General features: G+C 41.6%; 1 protein-coding gene and 1 long non-coding RNA gene across 2 annotated transcripts in view; both read left to right on the top strand.

Annotated features, from left to right (window-relative positions):
• LOC310671180 overlaps positions 1-17,024 on the top strand; it is a 108,575-nt gene that overhangs the window by 59,161 nt on the left and 32,390 nt on the right. The gene's annotated exons all lie outside the window — the stretch shown is intronic.
• LOC310672763 (vomeronasal type-2 receptor 26-like) lies at positions 5,712-15,753 on the top strand (the record flags this gene model as incomplete). Its single annotated transcript, XM_083430415.1, has 4 exons — positions 5,712-6,446; positions 6,578-6,808; positions 12,538-12,664; positions 14,846-15,753. 4 exons carry the CDS (start codon positions 5,712-5,714, stop codon positions 15,742-15,744), a joined length of 1,992 nt encoding a protein of 663 aa, XP_083286541.1. The 3' UTR covers positions 15,745-15,753.

Below are 17,024 nucleotides of genomic sequence, written 5' to 3'. Positions count from 1 at the left end.
AGTGTTGGTTTTGGGCTGGACATGGACATTGTTTTTACATAGTCAGAAGGGAGATGAGTGGTCTTAGGAAAATTAAAGTTGTCAGACTCGGACATAAAGAGAACTTGGGTAAAGTTTTGTGTCATCTACAGAATAGCAGTATGCATGTGATACTTGCCTCATGTAGGCATTTTCTCGTTTCTATGCCAACAATTTAATATCACATATTATGCTTGATAAAGGCAATCTGAAAGCATAGAAAGTATTTCTAAGTCAAGCAATCGTCTCCTGTTCAGAAATAGCTGCACCTGGGCAGAATATGTCTCTCTGGAAATGCCTTTGCTGCTTTGCATGTGTCAATTTATACTGAGTTCTGGTGCTGTTTCCTTCAGATGTCTTCCCTGTATTACAGACTCTGATCCTGGAAAATAAAAAATAAAAACACCTTTTATTATATTGTTCCTGGTGTCTTCCTTTATGGTCTTAATAACTGACAAGCTCCTCACCCATTTAGAATCTGTATGATTGCTGCCTGCAGTCAGACATCTCAGTTTGATTAATCCTAAACCATCAGAGGGGTGACCCTAAATTAAAATCCTGCACAACAACAAAAAAGGCCTTCTCCATCCCACCCCTCAATGAGGTTGCATCAGTGAAGAGAAATTGAGGGGGTTAGAAGAGTAATTTTATGTGACTACAATATAAATCCATATTCTGGTGCTAAAAATACATTCCTGGTGTGAGCATGTTCTTAGAGAAATCCTGGGCCTTAGTACTGAATTACGCATTGGGAGAGTGCTACAGAAATCAGCTCCAGTGTGTTTAAATTCTTCCTTGGGGTATCTGTTTGGCTGATGTGAAAACAGGATGCTGGACCACATTAGCCTCATTCATCCTAACACAGGTGCAGGGCTCATCTGATGTTCTTATGATGCCCCTCCCCATAGTCATCATTATTTTGCTCCAGGCTCTGGTTGAGCTAGAAGCTTGGGTAAAACAAAGTAGGCCCTGAGAGTCTAATAAGTGATAGAAGGGGCAGAGTTGAGAATTTCATCTTAACTGAGACCTCCCATTATTGCTTGCTTGGCCCACCTGCCATATCCAGCAGCACAGGTGATAATGGATGGGGTCCAAAAGGGACACAAAATGCACAGAATGAAGAAATGGCACCTAGTGGTCAGCAGCAGAAGAAGCAGCTTAATGCAGAGCCAAACAGCGATAAGAGAAGGGGAGAGAAAATGGCCCTCTCCTCCCTTTAAAGGACCAGGGTAGTAAGGGTATGAATATTTACAATAGGTCGCCATTTTTCCAAGGAATGTGAAATGGATTCAAGACCAAGTTACTGGGTCAGATAAACAAAAACAAGACATGGCATGTTCACACCTGATGAAAACCCATTCAGCACAAAGGAGGAAGAATTATGGGAAGTTTAGGGTGGTCCAAAATTGGAGGTGTCAGACCCGCCTTTTGTGGTGAAGATGTGACAGTGCAAACACACATGACCTCACAAGCACGCACTGGGCACCCATAATATTGGGTAGAACTCAGCACGCTTGATTTTGAACTCCCGTTTTGGATTTTTATGTTTTGAACAGCCCTGGGATCTTTGGATGAAATACGATATACAAATGTAACAACAACAACAACAACAACAACAACAACAACAACACCGATGATGATCTGTAAACTGGGTGGGCCTCATCGAACTCATCTGCATACTGGATAAAAGGTTGAATGGAGTTCATAGGCCTGAATGTTGCTGCAATGGTCCATAGAAGCATTATTTCCTTTCCAACAATATCTCTAGCTCTTGGAATGTATTTGTTGGGCTGAAGGGACAGATAGGGAATGTCAATGGTGTATGAACCATGCCCTGGGGCACCACTGACTGAGCTGGCACAGGAGGTCTCTGGCATGGATTTAGAGGACCATAGCCATGCAGAACTTGCCATTGGGCCCAGTTAGGACTTAAGAGCTTCCATGACAATAATTGGACTTACTCAAATGGCCACACACTTGAATTCAAGATTGGGATGCTGCAATGCACTCTCTCTGGCTCTTTTACTGAGAGATTCAGTACTTTTGTTGGTTTTTTGAATTCATTGTGTAGGCCCAACATCTGCTTAAAAACCTCTCCTGAGGGAGAGGTTTCCACTGTCAAACAGTTTTTACTGTCAGAAAGTTTATCCGTATGTCTAGTTGGAATCTTGTTTCCTGCAACTTGAAGCCACTGGTTATCACTCCTCCTTTGGAGGTAGGAAAATGGCATGTAGGGAAAGTTCTGCTCTCATCTCCAGCTTGTGGCCTTCCCTTTGTGTCAAGTGGTTGGCCATTGTGAGAACAGGATGCTGGACTTTGTGGGCCTTTGGCCTGATGCAACCTCAGGGCTCTTCTGATGTCAGTCATGTTTTGCCAAAGTCACCTTTACCCTTGATGATCTGTGGCAGCCTATTGAGTAAACATGTTTTCTCTTGCCCTGCACCTGCTCCCATCAAGTTTCAGGGGAGATCTTTCTTCCCTTTACAATCATCAGAATCACAGTGAGCTATTTTTATTCTTTCCTGAGTCCAAGTAGCCCCCACCCCACCGCTTGAATATTGCCTTTGGGACAAATAAGGTAAATGTCGCAATTAAGGGCAGCAGGAAGTTCCACTGTGCCAGAAAAGTTGGATCTATAAGATATATATTGTGTCACAAAATCTAGGGGGGCAAGATATAGAGCAGGTGAAGCGAGAAAGTACATTTGTCAATTTACTGCAATCTCTGATTTGCATGAATTTGGGGCTTATTAAGACCAGCAGCTAGTGTTGTGTGGAACAGCTACAAGGAAAGCATAGCAGGTAGACCCAGAATGATAACACTGCTTGTGTTCCTGTCTCTTGCAACCAGTGGGATGCAGCAGAGAACAAAATGCCCACTGAATCCAATCAAGGAGCGAAAATTAGCTGCAAATTTTTACCGGCTAGCAGACCACCTCATTAGTGGGGTCACATTTTCAGGATTCTTTAATGCTCAATTTCCTTTCACCTTTTCTAGCACCCCTGTCAGCGGACTTGACTCGTAAGTAATGATGCATTTCTGTATTTCTGCTTCCTATCTACTCTCCCTTTCCCATAATACACTTGTTTTCTGATACCCTTGAAATTTTTCATTTCATTTCATTTATTTAAAGAGTTCTATGCTTCTGTTCAGATGGTGGCTAGGAAAACCCAACCAGAAATTATTATTACTCTTATTGGTGAAAAGCCATGTTGCAACACATCTTGTAATGTGTTTTAAGTAATGAGTAGGTGTTTTGGCATGTACTGTTCTCCAAAGCATAACTTGTTTTCTAAAGGGTTGGAAGTGCTTTGGAATGTGTTTGAGTTGCGAGTTTTCTGTAGTAAATAAAATGTGAACACATTTCTTTCCCCCATGAACAACAAAATCTATGCAACTGCAAACTGTAAATGTCAACTGTGCTTAGTCATTTACAATGCAGCCTGGGGGTCAATTTGGCTCAAGGGACTTTTGGTAAGGCACCAGAAATGAGGCTGATTTGTGTTCTAGTCTTCCCTCCACACTCCTCCCTTGCAAAGATACTACAGACACAGGTATAGGTAGACCTCTGTCTCACTTTGCTCTACTTCGTTTCCTAGCTGCTTTTATACGACAAAGAATGTGACTTTCATTTTCACTGAATTGAGGCTGACTGTGTGACACTTTTTTTGCAGCTGGGTGGATAAGAAAAACTCACATGTTATTTCCTTCTCCTTTGCTGTTCGGGATATTAATCACAACCCCAGGATCTTATCCAACATCACCCTCAGCTACAGCATCTATGATAACTATTCTGAGGGAAGACTGACTTCAGACTCCATGACAGACCTGCTTGCTGGTGGGAAAATAAATATTCCAAACTACAGCTGTGGGAAACAGAAAAGGCTGCTAGCTGTTCTTGAAAAGAGTGAATTTGACATCTCCACACACATTGCAAGCATATTGGGCATCTACAAGATCCCACAGGTAATCAGTTGGCCCAAGTGAAACACACCTGGCAACAGTAGCCACATGGTTGTTGTTGTTGTTGTTGTTGACATCTGTCTGTCTTGAAAGACAATGGAGTGAGCCTCTGGGATGAAGTCAAACCACTCTGTTAGCACTATCAAAGTCACCTCCACAGTGCGCAAGCCTGGGCAGTAGGTACAGAAATCCTGGGTTGCCAAGACAACAAGACCTCCCTCTCAGCCTCACTGCTGTGCTCCAAAGGAAAGCAGAGAATTACATTTGGCACAAGCTTGGCTGCAGGAGTGGCTGGAAGGAGGCAAGCAAAGCACCACTCAGCTGACTTAGGATTTGTACAGGGTTTACTCCTTAGCCTTTTCTTCTCCCAGATGTTGGAGGGTATGAAGGGTGACGGAACTCCCTTGCGGTTGAGGACAGACAGGCCCCTTTCTTTCTTTCTTTCTTTCTTTCTTTCTTTCTTCAAATGCTCTTTTGAATTCCAAAAAAAGCGTACATTCAGAAAAAGAAAAATGCATATCCCCACATGATTAGCTTCTTTCATTATAAATAACTTTTATAACGACTTCCCATCAGCCCATTGCAGATCCTAAATGCTTTTAACGTGTCACACTTTTTTTTAATCATTCCAAATGAATCTCCATTATTTTGTTTTCCTATGATTTTCTACATTTCTCCAGCAGTCACTGCAGACCTACCAGTGAATTCATATTTTTACGGTGCTCACTGAGATATTTTCTATACAAGTTCCATTCTCTCCTAAATGTTTGTTCCATGTAGTCTCTTGGTTTCCCCGTCATTCGTGCCAACTCTGCATGCTCCAGCCATTTCTCTTGCCACTCCAGTTTGGTCGGGATTGAATCTCCCTTCCAGTTTCTGGCTATTAACAGTTAAATACCAGCGATAGAGCATTTTCATAAAATTTTATTTCAAGGTACAGCATGCAGTAAACCTCAGATCTGTCATGGCTTAAAATTAGCCACTGTTTCTTTAATACAAAAGTCAGCATGAGTCAGCGGCCTACAATGAATCGATCGGCAAAGCCTGCATGACTCATGAACCTTTCACCTACAAATATCTGTATATATAGAGTGGTCATTGATTGTGTGTGGTGGAGGGTTGCTTGAATGGCAGAAAGTTGGCTGAGTTTGGTGTATGTATAAAGCTGTTAGTCATGGTTGGAGGAGACTTTTTTTAAGAATAAAAGCAGCATTCTGCAAAGTACTCTTTCTCAAGGACTCTTTGTGCTGACTAGGGTCTGAGGACCAGGCAAAGAAGGTCAGAACTCGTTCCTTTTCAAATACTGACAAGATCTTCCTTCCACAATCCTTCTCATGCTTCCATAGGGATATTAGATTGAAATTTTGGGCCCATTTGTCCATCCTACTGACTTTCTAAAGCCTACAGAAAACTTTTATTTTCTTTGCTTGCAGCAGGAATTTTAATTGAAATTTGATTATTGAGTTTTACCTTCTTGATCATTTTTTTATTGACTCTTTCTTAACTGCATAGAGAATTTTGCCATTAATCGGTATAAGAATTGCTTGAACTTCTAAAAAATGTTTAAATTCCAAAAAAAAACAGTGATGTTGGAATAAATCTGCCGGCATCTTTCACATAGAAGTATCCAGTCTTAATCCTGAAATACAAGCCACAATTCTCTCTTTTTTTACCAGCTCAGTTATGGCTTTGTTCTTACTGATAAATTCCAGTCCCCTTTTGTCTACCGGATGGTCCCAAACCAAGAAACTCAGTACCAGGGGATGGTCCAACTCCTCCTGCATTTCAGGTGGACGTGGGTCGGCCTCTTTGCTCCAGACAATGACAATGGGGAAAGCTTCCTGAGTACCTTGACACCTCTAATGAACAAAAGGGAAATTTGTGTTGCCTTCACACAAAGAGTACAACGAGAAACATGGCTATGGATACCCCATGAAGCACCTGCCCTGTGGAGACAAGTCAATGTATTTGTTTACTTTGCAGACTCTCAAAGTGGACTTTTCATAATCATAGAGGTTGAGTCCTTACTTGAAAGGGTACAAACTGGGGGGAAAGTCTGGATAACTACAGTTTTTCATAACAAAATTTGGTTACATGATATTGACTGCTTCCGGTATGCCCATGGCTCTTTGTCCTTTGTAATGAAGACCAAAAAAAGGATGAAGAAGGACTACTATGGGCCAATGTCCTTGGCCAGTCAACAGTATTCAGAAGAAGCATTTGATTGTTCTTATTCCAGGCATGCCTTGTCTGTGAGGGGTATGACCAAATGCAGAGAGAAGGATAATGTGAAGATGCTGCCCCAGGAAGAGATTGAAAGAATCCAGTCCCAAGACAGCTATGTGAATTACTTGAGTATCCAAACTGTGGCTCAAGCTTTAAATGCTGCATATTCATCCAGGTCAAAGAGGATGTCGATTGTGGGTGGAGGCAGCTTGGATCTTCAAAAGCTACAACCATGGCAGGTAATAATCTAGCATGGTCAGATGAATCCAGGCAAGAGATACAGAGAAGATTAGCATGCAGAGGGAACATGAAACCATGTTTATAATGCAGCCCTGCTTACTCATTGCTCGATTTCCCCCCGTCATTCTAGTTTCATCGTTTCTTGAAAGAAGTCCAGTTCTACTCTAATACTTCAGCTGATGGACAGTACCTGGATGAGAATGGGGCACTGGCCGTTGACTTTGATATTGTGAATTGGGTGCTGTTTCCTAATAACTCTCATGATAGAGTGAAAATTGGGAGAATAGAGAGACTAAAGTCCTCAAATCTGAAGTTCACCATTAACCCAGAAGCAATTGTGTGGCCCAAGCGATTTAAGAAGGTAGGAAAAATTGGATCTGTCATTTTATTAACTATGACATCTGCTATGCTCTAATAACATTTTGAATAGTACATATGAGGCTTTGACTGCAATCTTTTGGATGCTTTCTTGAAGCATTCCAAGCCTGCCAAGGAGTCCAGTTCGCTTTGTTGCTTCTTTAAATACTTTGTAAAAGTTTCCCATTCATCTTTAAAGTCACAGTTATCCTTGTCCTGTAGTTTATGTGTCAATTTTGCCGGTTCTGCATAGTCTATCAGTTTCTCTTGCCATAGTTCTTTAGTCGGGGTTTCCTCGTTTTTCCATCCTTGTGCTATTAAGACTCTCGCCACTGTTGTCGCATACATGAAAATATTTTTCAACTTCCTTGGCAGATCTTTTCCTACAATCCCTAACAGAAATGCTTCAGGTTTCTTAACAAATGTTAGATAGAACATTTTCTTCAATTCACTGTATATCATTTCAATTTTTAAAAATTTCATTACAATCCCACCACATATGGTAAAATGTCCCCTCATTTTCCTTACACTTCCAACACATATTTGAGCTAGTTTTATACATTTTTCCTAACTGCACTGTAGTCATATACCATCTATACATCATCTTCATATAATTTTCTTTCAGCAAAGAACAATCTGTAAATTTGAAATCAATTTTCCATTTGTTGTTTAGTCGTTTAGTCGTGTTCGACTCTTTGTGACCCCATAGATCAGAGCACACCAGGCACTCCTGTCTTCCACTGCCTCCCACAGTTTGGTCAAACTCATGCTGGTAGCTTTGAGAACACTGTCCAGCCATCTCATCCTCTGTCGTCCCCTTCTCCTTGTGCCCTCCATCTTTCCCAACATCAGGGTCTTTTCCAGGGAGTCTTCTCTTCTCATGAGGTGGCCAAAGTATTGGAGCCTCAGCTTCACGATCTGTCCTTCCAGTGAGCACTCAGGGCTAATTTCCGTAAGAATGGATGCATTTGATCTTCTTGCAGTCCATGGGACTCTCAAGAGTCTCCTCCTGCACCATAATTCGAAAGCATCAATTCTTCGGCGATCAGCCTTCTTTATGGTCCAGCTCTCACTTCCATACATCACTACCGGGAAAACCATGGCTTTAACTATACGGACATTTGTTGGCAAGGTGATGTCTCTACTTTTTAAGATGTTGTCTAGGTTTGCCATCGCTTTTCTCCCAAGGAGCAGGCGTCTTTTAATTTTGTGACTGCTGTCACTATCTGCAGTGATCATGGAGCCCAAGAAAGTAAAATCTCTCACTGCCTCCATTTCTTCCCCTTCTATTTGCCAGGAGGTGATGGGACCAGTGGCCATGATCTTTGTTTTTTTGATGTTGAGCTTCAAACCATATTTTGCACTCTCCTCTTTCACCCTCATTAAAAGGTTCTTTAATTCCTCCTCACTTTCTGCCATCAAGGTTGTGTCATCTGCATATGTGAGGTTGTTGATATTTCTTCCGGCAATCTTAATTCCGGCTTCGGATTCATCCAGCCCAGCCTTTCGCATGATGAATTCTGCATATAAGTTAAATAAGCAGGGAGACAATATACAGCCTTGCCGTACTCCTTTCCCAATTTTGAACCAGTCAGTTGTTCCATATCCAGTTCTTACTGTAGCTTCTTGTCCCACATAGAGATTTCTCAGGAGACAGATGAGGTGATCAGGCACTCCCATTTCTTTAAGAACTTGCCATAGTTTGCTGTGGTCAACACAGTCAAAGGCTTTTGCATAGTCAATGAAGCAGAAGCTGATGTCTTTCTGGAACTCTCTAGCTTTCTCCATAATCCAGCGCATGTTTGCAATTTGGTCTCTGGTTCCTCTGTCTCTTCGAAATCCAGCTTGCACTTCTGGGAGTTCTCGGTCCACATACTGCTTAAGCCTGCCTTGTAAAATTTTAAGCATAACTTTGCTAGCGTGTGAAATAAGTGCAATTGTGCGGTAGCTGGAGCATTCTTTGGCACTGCCCTTCTTTGGGATTGGGATGTAGACTGGTCTTCTCCAATCCTGTGGCCACTGCTGAGTTTTCCAAACTTGCTGGCATATTGAGTGTAGCACCTTAACAGCATCATCGTTTAAAATTTTAAATAGTTCAGCTGGAATATCATCACTTCCACTGGCCTTGTTATTTGCAGTGCTTTCTAAGGCCCATTTGACTTCACTCTCCAGGATGTCTGGCTCAAGGTCAGCAACCACACTACCTGGGGTATACGAGACATCCATTTCTTTCTGGTATAGTTCCTCTGTGTATTCTTGCCACCTCTTCTTGATGTCTTCTGCTTCTGTTAGGTCCTTTCCACTTTTGTCTTTTATTATCATAATCTTTGTATGAAATGTTCCTTTCATATCTCCAATTTTCTTGAACAGATCTCTGGTTTTTCCCATTCTATTGTTTTCCTCTATTTCTTTGCATTGCTCGTTTAAGAAGGCCTTCTTGTCTCTCCTTGCTATTTTTTGGAAATTTGCATTCAATTTCCTGTATTTTTCACTATCTCCCTCGCATTTTGCTTGCCTTCTCTCCCCCACTATTTGTAAGGCCTCGTTGGACAGCCACTTTGCTTTCTTGCATTTCCTTTTCTTTGAGATGGTTTTTGTTGCTGCCTCTTGTATAATGTTACGAGCCTCCATCTATAGTTCTTCAGGCACTCTGTCCACCAAATCTAAATCCTTAAACCTGTTCCTCACTTCCACTGTGTATTCATAAGGGATTTGACTTCGATTGTATCTTACCGGCCCAGTGGTTTTTCCTACTTTCTTCAGTTTAAGCTTGAATTTTGCTATAAGAAACTGATGATCTGAGCCACAGTCCGCTCCAGGTCTTGTTTTTGCTGACTGTATAGAGCTTCTCCATCTTTGGCTGCAGAGAATATAATCAATCTGATTTCGATGCTGCCCATCTGGCGAAGTCCATGTGTAGAGTTGTCTCTTGTGTTGTTGGAAAAGAGTGTTTGTGATGACCAGCTTGTTCTCTTGGCAGAACTCTATTAGCCTTTGCCCTGCGTCATTTTGAACTCCAAGGCCAAACTTGCCAGTTGTTCCTTTTATCTCTTGATTCCCTACTTTAGCATTCCAATCCCCTATAATGAGAAGAACATCCTTCTTTGGTGTCATTTCTATAAGGTGTTGTAAGTCTTCATAGAATTGATCAATTTCAGTTTCTTCAGCACCAGTGGTTGGTGCATAAACTTGGATTACTGTGATGTTAAAAGGTCTGCCTTGGATTCGTATCGGGATCATTCTATCATTTTTGAGATTGCATCCCAGGACAGCTTTTGCCACTCTTTTGTTGACTATGTGGGCCACTCCATTTCTTTTACGGGATTCTTGCCCACAGTAGTAGATATGATAGTCATCCGAACTGAATTTGCCCATTCCCCTCTATTTTAGTTCACTGATGCCCAGGATGTCAATATTTATTCTTGCCATCTCATTTTTGACCACATCCAACTTACCAAGGTTCATGGTTCTTACATTCCAGGTTCCTATGCAATGTTTTTCTTTACAGCATTGGACTTTCCTTTCGCTTCCAGGCATATCCGCAACTGAGCGTCCTTTCGGCTTTGGCCCAGCCGCTTCATCAGCTCTGAATCTACTTGTACTTGTCCTCCGCTCTTCCTCAGTAGCATGTTGGACGCCTTCCGACCTGAGGGGCTCATCTTCCAGCGTCATAACTTTTATATGCCTGTTGTCTTTGTCTATGGAGTTTTCTTGGCAGGGATACTGGAGTGGCTTGCCGGTTCCTGTTCCAGGTGGATCACGTTTGGTTAAAACTCTCCACTATGACCTGTTCATCTTGGGTGCCCTGCTCGGCATAGCTCATAGCTTCTCTGAGTTCTTCAAGCCCCTTCGCCACGGCAAGGCAGTGATCCATGAAGGGGAATTTTTTTCCCCCATTACCTTTCCCAATCTTCCATCATGATGTTATGATCTATATCTTGTGCCCATTTGATCATGACTAATTTTACCTCTTTGTCATTCATCTCCCATTCTACCAGTATGCTGTATGCGGCCTTCAATAGTTTCACTTTCCCTTCGATCACTTCTATTTGAAACCTAGATCTTGTATAGGTGAATCCTTTCTTGCTGTCTTCCTTATGTTTCATATAATTGTCGATAATGCAACTAACTCTGAAAATGAACTTTGATCTATGATGAGATCTCTTAATTTCCATTTTCCATCATGGTCCTTTAATAAGTCAACATATGTGAGCCGTTTTCCTTTTTTTCCAAGTGGTTTGAGCAGTAATGCTTCATGTGGTGAAAGCCACCACGGGGTCTTTTGTTCCAATAAGTCTTTGTATCTCTCTCATACTCTCATTAATGATTTCCTGATTATATGGTTGTAAAAACTTCTATGAATCTTCCCTTTCCCGTACCATAAGTATGCATGCCAAATCTGTTGTCATGTCCTTCTAGTTCTAATGCCTCTTGCTTGTCCAATCTCATCCAGTCCCTGATCCATACCAAACAAGCAGATTCATAATACAATTTAAGGTCTGGGAGGGCAAACCCACCTCTACCTTTTACATCTGTAAGTATTTTATGTTTTATCCTTGGCCTTTTGCCCCCCCAGATAAATCTTAAAATCTATTTCTGCCATTTTTTAAAGCATTCATCTTTCAGGATGACTGGTATTGATTGAAAAAGAAGTAGCATTTTTGACAACACATTCATTATAATCGCTGATATTTTTCCTAACATTGAGAGATTCATTCTGCTCCATATTTCTACATTTCTTTTTACCTCAAGCCAATTTTTTTCATAGTTATTTTTAAATAGGTTTATATTTCTTTGATGTTAACCAAATGCCTAAATATTTAACTTTTTTATGGACTTCAATCTCAATGTTTTGTTCTAATTCGGTTCTTTCTTCTTCCTTCATGTTTTTAACTAATAATTTAGTTTTATTCCTATTTAACTTAAATCCTGCAACTTCCTCAAATTTCTGAATCTTTTCTATTACTTTAGGGAGTGACGTTTTGGGTTCTTCCACTGTTATCACTAAATCATCTGCATATGCTTTTAACTTGAACTCACTTTTCCCAGTTTTTACACATATAATCTCTTTGTCTGCTCTTATATTTCTGGCAAGTACTTCCAGTACCAGAATGAATAGTAATGTTGATAATGGGCATCCTTGTCTTGTTCCTTTTTGAATCTTACAATCGTCCGTTATCACCTGATTTATAATTAATTCTGCTTTTTGTTCTGAATAAATTGCTGCTATTCCTTTTAAAAATTTAGAACCACGTCTAATTTGTTCTAAAAACTTTGTCAGGAATTTCCAAGAAATATTATCGAAGGCTTTTCCAGCATTTATAAACATCATTGCCGCTTTCAATTCATTTTTAGCCTCCAGGTATGCTATTATATTCAAAATATTTCTTATATTCTCCTTCATTTGTCTACCTGGTAAAAACCCTGCTTGATCTTGATGTATATATTAATTTAGTATTGTTTTTAGTCTATTGGCTAATATATTTGTAAACAATTCCATTTCAGTGTTAAAGGCGGGGGGATCAGAAGAACCTAAAAGGTTTCTCTGCCATGCAGCTCTGCAAAAAACAAACAAAAATGTAACTGCCCCAAAAGAGGGCCTGGGGTCACTTGAGGTTATCGGAAGCAAATATCTCCTCTCCAAGATCCTTCCAAAATTCTATTATCTGTGTCCCAAGGCACAAATGCACCTATCACTTTCTCCTTAGTGCTCAGTTTTCTCTTCATGCCTAGACCGTGCCTTGTTCAAGATGCACAGAAAGTTGTCTCCCTGGATATTCCAGAAAAGTTCAGGAAGGGAAGCCGCCCTGCTGCTATGATTGCGCTCCCTGCTCAGAAGGGACCATCTCCACTCAGGAAGGTAGGAGAGGATCTCAGAGAAAATGGCCTTTGTTGGGAGGATGGGGCAAATATTTGAGCCACTGCAAACATGATGTTAGTAATGGCTAGTTCCATCATCTGTCAGGTGGAGACCATTGGCATTCTCAGAGAACAATGGAGGCATTCATGATGAGTTCAAACACTGTCAGGTGTGGACAGTGCTCCCCTCCCTTTGGTAACTTCACAGATAAGAATAAATGAGAAGTTTATAATTTATACTCTTTTTATTCCGTCATCTGGTTGCAAGCAAAGATCCACATCCCTCCACAAGGAGAGCAGTTGGCTACTCTAAATCCTCCCCCTTCTACTCCCACAACATCCTAGTGCCAACGAGAAGTTCCTCCTGCTTTCTGCATCCTTTGTTCTCTAATACATATGGACGTCCTAGTTTGTGGGGAGAGAGGGTCCCCCACACTCTCCTATGACATCCTTGCTTGCTGTTCCCTCCCTTCTGTTCTCTTTCCATTATCTCGTAGCTAGGTAATGCTGGTCTAATCTGCTCGGTGTCTGTGTCTCTCCCTCTTCAGAGAGGAGCTGATCTGCCTGAGAATGCATTTCCCAATCCTCTGATTCAGATCGTTCCCTGACAGGCACCTCTTTTTCTAGAAAATAGCACTGGAAATAATAAAGTAAAGTAATGTAAAGTAAAACGTAGCACCTTAGAGACCAACTAAGTTTGTTCTAAGTCTGAGCTTTCGTGTGCATGCACACTTCTTCAGATACTCTGAAACAGAAGTCATCAGACCCTTATATATAGTGGTAGGGTGGGGTGGGGTATTAATCAAAAGGATACTAGGGGATGGGTGATTAGCTCAATGGGTAAACCTGCTGAAGACTGATAACGACTGCAATTAGTCATACAGGAAAAAAGCAAGGGACAATATGCAGGTGACTAAAAATAGCTTTTGCATGTGTAATGAGATATGAATCCATTGTCTCTGTTCAGACCAGGTTTCTCCATAGTTTTCCCTTCTGAGAAATATCCCAACCCACCCTCCCACTATATATAAGGGTCTGGTGACTTCTCTTTTTCAGAGTATCTGAAGAAGTGTACATGCACACGAAAGCTCAGACTTAGAACAAACTTAGTCGTTCTCTAATGTGCTACCAGACTATTTTTTTATTTTACTTTTTTATTTCGATGGCATCCGACCAACACGGCTACCTACCTGAATCTAGAGCACTGGAAATGTCACCCCATGAATGAAATGCACTCTTCAAGGAGGGTTCACCTCTTGCCAGCCTGTAATGTCCCCGTAGCTCCAGGAAATCTTACTGTCCATGTAAAAAATTTCAGGATTTAATTATGGTAGCTCCTCTACAGAATTTTGTGTTATGGTTTTTATATTGCTGTTTTCCCATTCATCATTTCGGTTTCTAGTACAGCTTTACTGATGGATGGGTAGAACATCTTCCAAATCCATCCATCCATCAATAAAAAGTAACTCCTAAGAAAACTTAAGGACATAGGAAAGGCCTTGTTGCAGAGAAAGAACAGCCCTCCAACCCCCCCACCCCATGTGATCTCCAGCAAGTAGTATTCATAGACAATCAAAGGATACCTCCAATGTTGCAGGTTGTATATGTCAGGTAATCTCGTCCTGGGGACTCTCTTGATGAGTGAGGGGAAAGTGGGCAAGAGAGCCAGGGTGTGTTGGGTTCACCACCTCTGTGGCCTCAGGAGGGTTGTTGTCCAGCCATGGAGTCAGTGTGCTCTAGGGCCAGAGAGACCACCTGGCAATTTCCCAGCAAGGTACCAGCAGTTCAGGAATGGAGGTAGTGCCACACAATAATACCACTGCAAATTCATGGGAGGAATCATGGAACACTAATGTAATACGTGATTTTGGAAATTACTATTCTAGCTTCAATATATTAACAATAAAGTTTGGGCTTAACATATCCGTTTCTCGATATCTGAACATGACAAAAAGCTGCCATTATACTGAGTCAACCTATAAATGCATTTAACCCACAGCTGTCTAATCCAGGGGTCCATTATTTTTTCCTGGTCTTTGAACTAGACCTTAATTTTTCGCGGTGAATAATAGCAGTTGGGTGCTACTGCCAACCTGTAAATCACCAAATGCAATAGTGATGTCAGCAAATTTCAGGTGTGTTACTGATGTTAGGATACCGAAGTGTGTTTTTCTCTATGCAGATGCTAATGAATGCACCAGATGTCCAGAAGATCAGCATCCAAATGAAGACAGACATCAATGTGTCCCCAAAGTAATAACCTTCCTGTCCTATGAAGAATATTTGGGGAGCCTCCTGGCTTCCCTTGCCCTCCTCTTATCCTTAACCACAGGTTTTGTGTTAGGAATCTTCACTAAATACAAAGAAACTCCCCTAGTCAAAGCCAACAACAGGGACCTCTCCTACATCCTCCTCATGTTTCTACTGCTCTCCTTTTTGTCCTCCTTCCTCTTCATTGGAAAGCCAAGGAACGTGACCTGTCTTCTCCGTCAAACAGCCTTCTGCATCATCTTCTCAGCTGCTGTCTCTTCTGTCTTGGCAAAAACCATCACTGTAGTCCTGGCCTTCCTGGCCACTAAGCCAGGGAACAAGGTGAGGAGATGGCTGGGGAAGAGTTTGGCCCACTCCATTGTCTTTTCCTGCTCCAGCGTGCAAGTTCTCATCTGCACCATCTGGCTGGGGATCTTTCCTCCATTCCCAGAGTTTGACCTCAGCTCCCAGCTTGGAGAGATCATTGTCCAATGCAATGAAGGGTCTGTTGCCATGTTTTATGGTTCTCTTGGCTACATGGGCTTCCTGGCTGCCATCTGCTTCACAGTGGCTTTCCTAGCCAGGAAGCTGCCTGGGGCCTTCAATGAAGCCAAGCTGATCACCTTCAGCATGCTCGTCTTCTGCAGTGTTTGGGTGTCCTTTGTGCCCACCTACCTGAGCACCAAGGGGAAATACATGGTAGCCGTGCAGATCTTCTCTATCTTGGCCTCCAGTGCTGGGCTTCTAGGCTGCATTTTCATTCCCAAATGCTACATTATTATACTGAGGCCTGATTTGAACACAAAGGAGCACCTGACAACAAAAAACTAAATATGACATTTGATCCTTAGCTCTAGGGATATTACAAAATTGTACAGTTGGAAGCCCCAGCCACAATCTCAACTGGAGCTAAACTGTTCATGATCCAAGCTGCTTAAGAAGTTGCAAACTGAATTACTAGAGTACAAAATGAACTTAGCTAAATTAGAAAAAAAAATGATGTTAAACTTGCTACATAGGGATATCTTGGAAAGTCTTATGGGATTCTGATACTACTACTACTACTACTACTACTACTATTACTACTACTAATGATAATAATAATAATAAATTTATTTCTCCAGCCACTCTGGGTGGCTTACAGTACATATTGAAACATAATAAAACATGAAACTTTCTGATACAGAGTTGCTCTGAGATGTCTTCCAAAAGTTATGTAATTATTTATTTCGTTGACCAGGGTGGGGGTGTTCCACAGGGAATGTGTCACAACCAAGAAGGCCCTCTTCCTACTTCCCTGTAACCTCACTTCTCGCAGTGAGTGAACCACCAGAAGGCCCTCATAGCTGATTCTCGGTGTCCAGGAGGAACGATTGGGGTGGAGACGCTCCTTCAGGTATACAGGCCCGAGGCCATTTCGGGCTTTAAAGGTCAGCACCAACACTTTGAATCATTCTCAGAAACGTACTGGGAGCCCGTGAAGATCCTTTAGGACTGATGTTATACGGTTTTGGCGGCAACTCGTAATCAACCAATCTAGCTGCTGAATTGTGGATTAGTTGTAGTCACTCAATCTCCTTCAAGGGTAGCCCCACGTAAAGTACAATGTAGTAGTCCAAGTGGGAGACAACCAGGGCCTGCACCACTCTGGGGAGTCATTCTGCGGGTAGGGTCTCAGCCGGTATCTACAAAGTTGATACACATTTACAAATAGTTTATGAGAAGAGAGATGGTTTTGGCAGATGACTCTTGATGAGGATCAAAAACTCAAGGCTAGGGAGAAAACGTAGAACATGGAAGGACATGACTGAAATTTTGGTTTTGGACCGGACATGGACATTGTTTTTAGATAGTAAGAAAGGAGATGAGTGGTCTCAGGAAAATTAAATTGTTAGACTAGGACATAAAGAGAACTTGGCTAAAGTTTTGTGTCATCTACAGAGTATTGGTGTGCATGTGATAGTGGCCTCATGTGGGCATTTTCTCATTTCTATGCCAACAATTTTATATCACAAATGATGCTTAATTTTCAATGCTAACAATTTCAAAGTACAGTGGTACCTTGGGTTAAGTACTTAATTCGTTCCGAAGGTCCGTTCTTAACCTGAAGC

This window comes from Podarcis tiliguerta, assembly GCF_965153285.1.
Source record: "Podarcis tiliguerta genome assembly, chromosome: 2".
NCBI lineage: Eukaryota > Metazoa > Chordata > Lepidosauria > Squamata > Lacertidae > Podarcis > Podarcis tiliguerta.
This window is presented reverse-complemented; position numbering and strand designations above follow the sequence as displayed.